The 842-nt window shown below is 56.8% G+C and overlaps 1 protein-coding gene across 1 annotated transcript; it reads right to left on the bottom strand.

Moving 5' to 3' along the window:
- Positions 1-28: 28 nt before the first annotated feature.
- On the bottom strand, positions 29-769 carry LOC121940469 (glutamic acid-rich protein-like; the record flags this gene model as incomplete). Its single annotated transcript, XM_042483242.1, has 2 exons — positions 632-769; positions 29-175 (listed from the first exon to the last, which is right to left on the bottom strand). Coding segments are annotated over exons 1-2 (270 nt in total), but the record flags the coding sequence as incomplete, so codon positions are not given.
- Between the last annotated feature and the right edge of the window lie 73 nt (positions 770-842).

Genomic DNA, 842 nt, shown 5'->3' on the forward strand with positions numbered 1-842 from the left:
AGCATGAGAGTCAGAGGTTAAACTCTACCTGCTCAGTCTGCTCCTCCACCTCCTCCTCCTCCTCCTCCTCCTCCTCACTGTCGCTCCCAGAATCCTCCAGTCCTGAGTAGACGCTGTCCTCGCTGTCTGTCAGATCTTCATCCTCCTCAGACGACCCGTCGTTGAAGCTGAAGATCTGAGGGAGAGAACCGACGGTCACGCGCCAAAGTCCGTTCAAATCCCGCTGATTTAACGCGTCCTACCGAAGTCTGTCTGACCGCAGGCTAGCTTCTGGATGCTAACGGTTAGCTGCTGAGTGTTTACAGGTGCAGACACAGGTGAGCTAGCTTCCGCTAACATTAGCATGTGTGTTTCCCGGACAGCGGGCCGAACACACCGGGTTCTCACCGGGTTCTCACCGGGTTCTCACCGGGTTCTCACCGGGTTCTCACCGGGTTCTCACCGGGTTCTCCACGTTCAGAACTCCTTTAAGACCCTTGCTGATTTAAGATGCTCTGCCTCCTTCTCCTGTTAGCATGCTAACAGCTGCTGGCTAGCTGTTAGCATGCTAACAGCTAGCCAGCAGCTGGCTCCCAGTCCTCCCAGTCCTCCCAGTCCTCCTCCTGTCTGTCTCTGCGTGTCTGTGTCTCACCTCCTGCTCCTCCTGCTCCTGCTGCTCCTCCTCTTTACTCCTCTTTCTCTCGGTCTTCCCTCGGACCTTCTTCATCTCCTCTTTCTGTCCGGACCTCCGCGTGCTGCTGCTGCTCTCCTCCATCACACGGCACGTGGGGACCCGTGGGTTCAGAGGTCACATACGTCACAGCGCCACAACTACACTGACATCACAGCGCCACCTGGTGGAT

The sequence above is a fragment of the Plectropomus leopardus genome, unplaced genomic scaffold, assembly GCF_008729295.1.
Source record: "Plectropomus leopardus isolate mb unplaced genomic scaffold, YSFRI_Pleo_2.0 unplaced_scaffold87848, whole genome shotgun sequence".
Lineage (NCBI taxonomy): Eukaryota > Metazoa > Chordata > Actinopteri > Perciformes > Serranidae > Plectropomus > Plectropomus leopardus.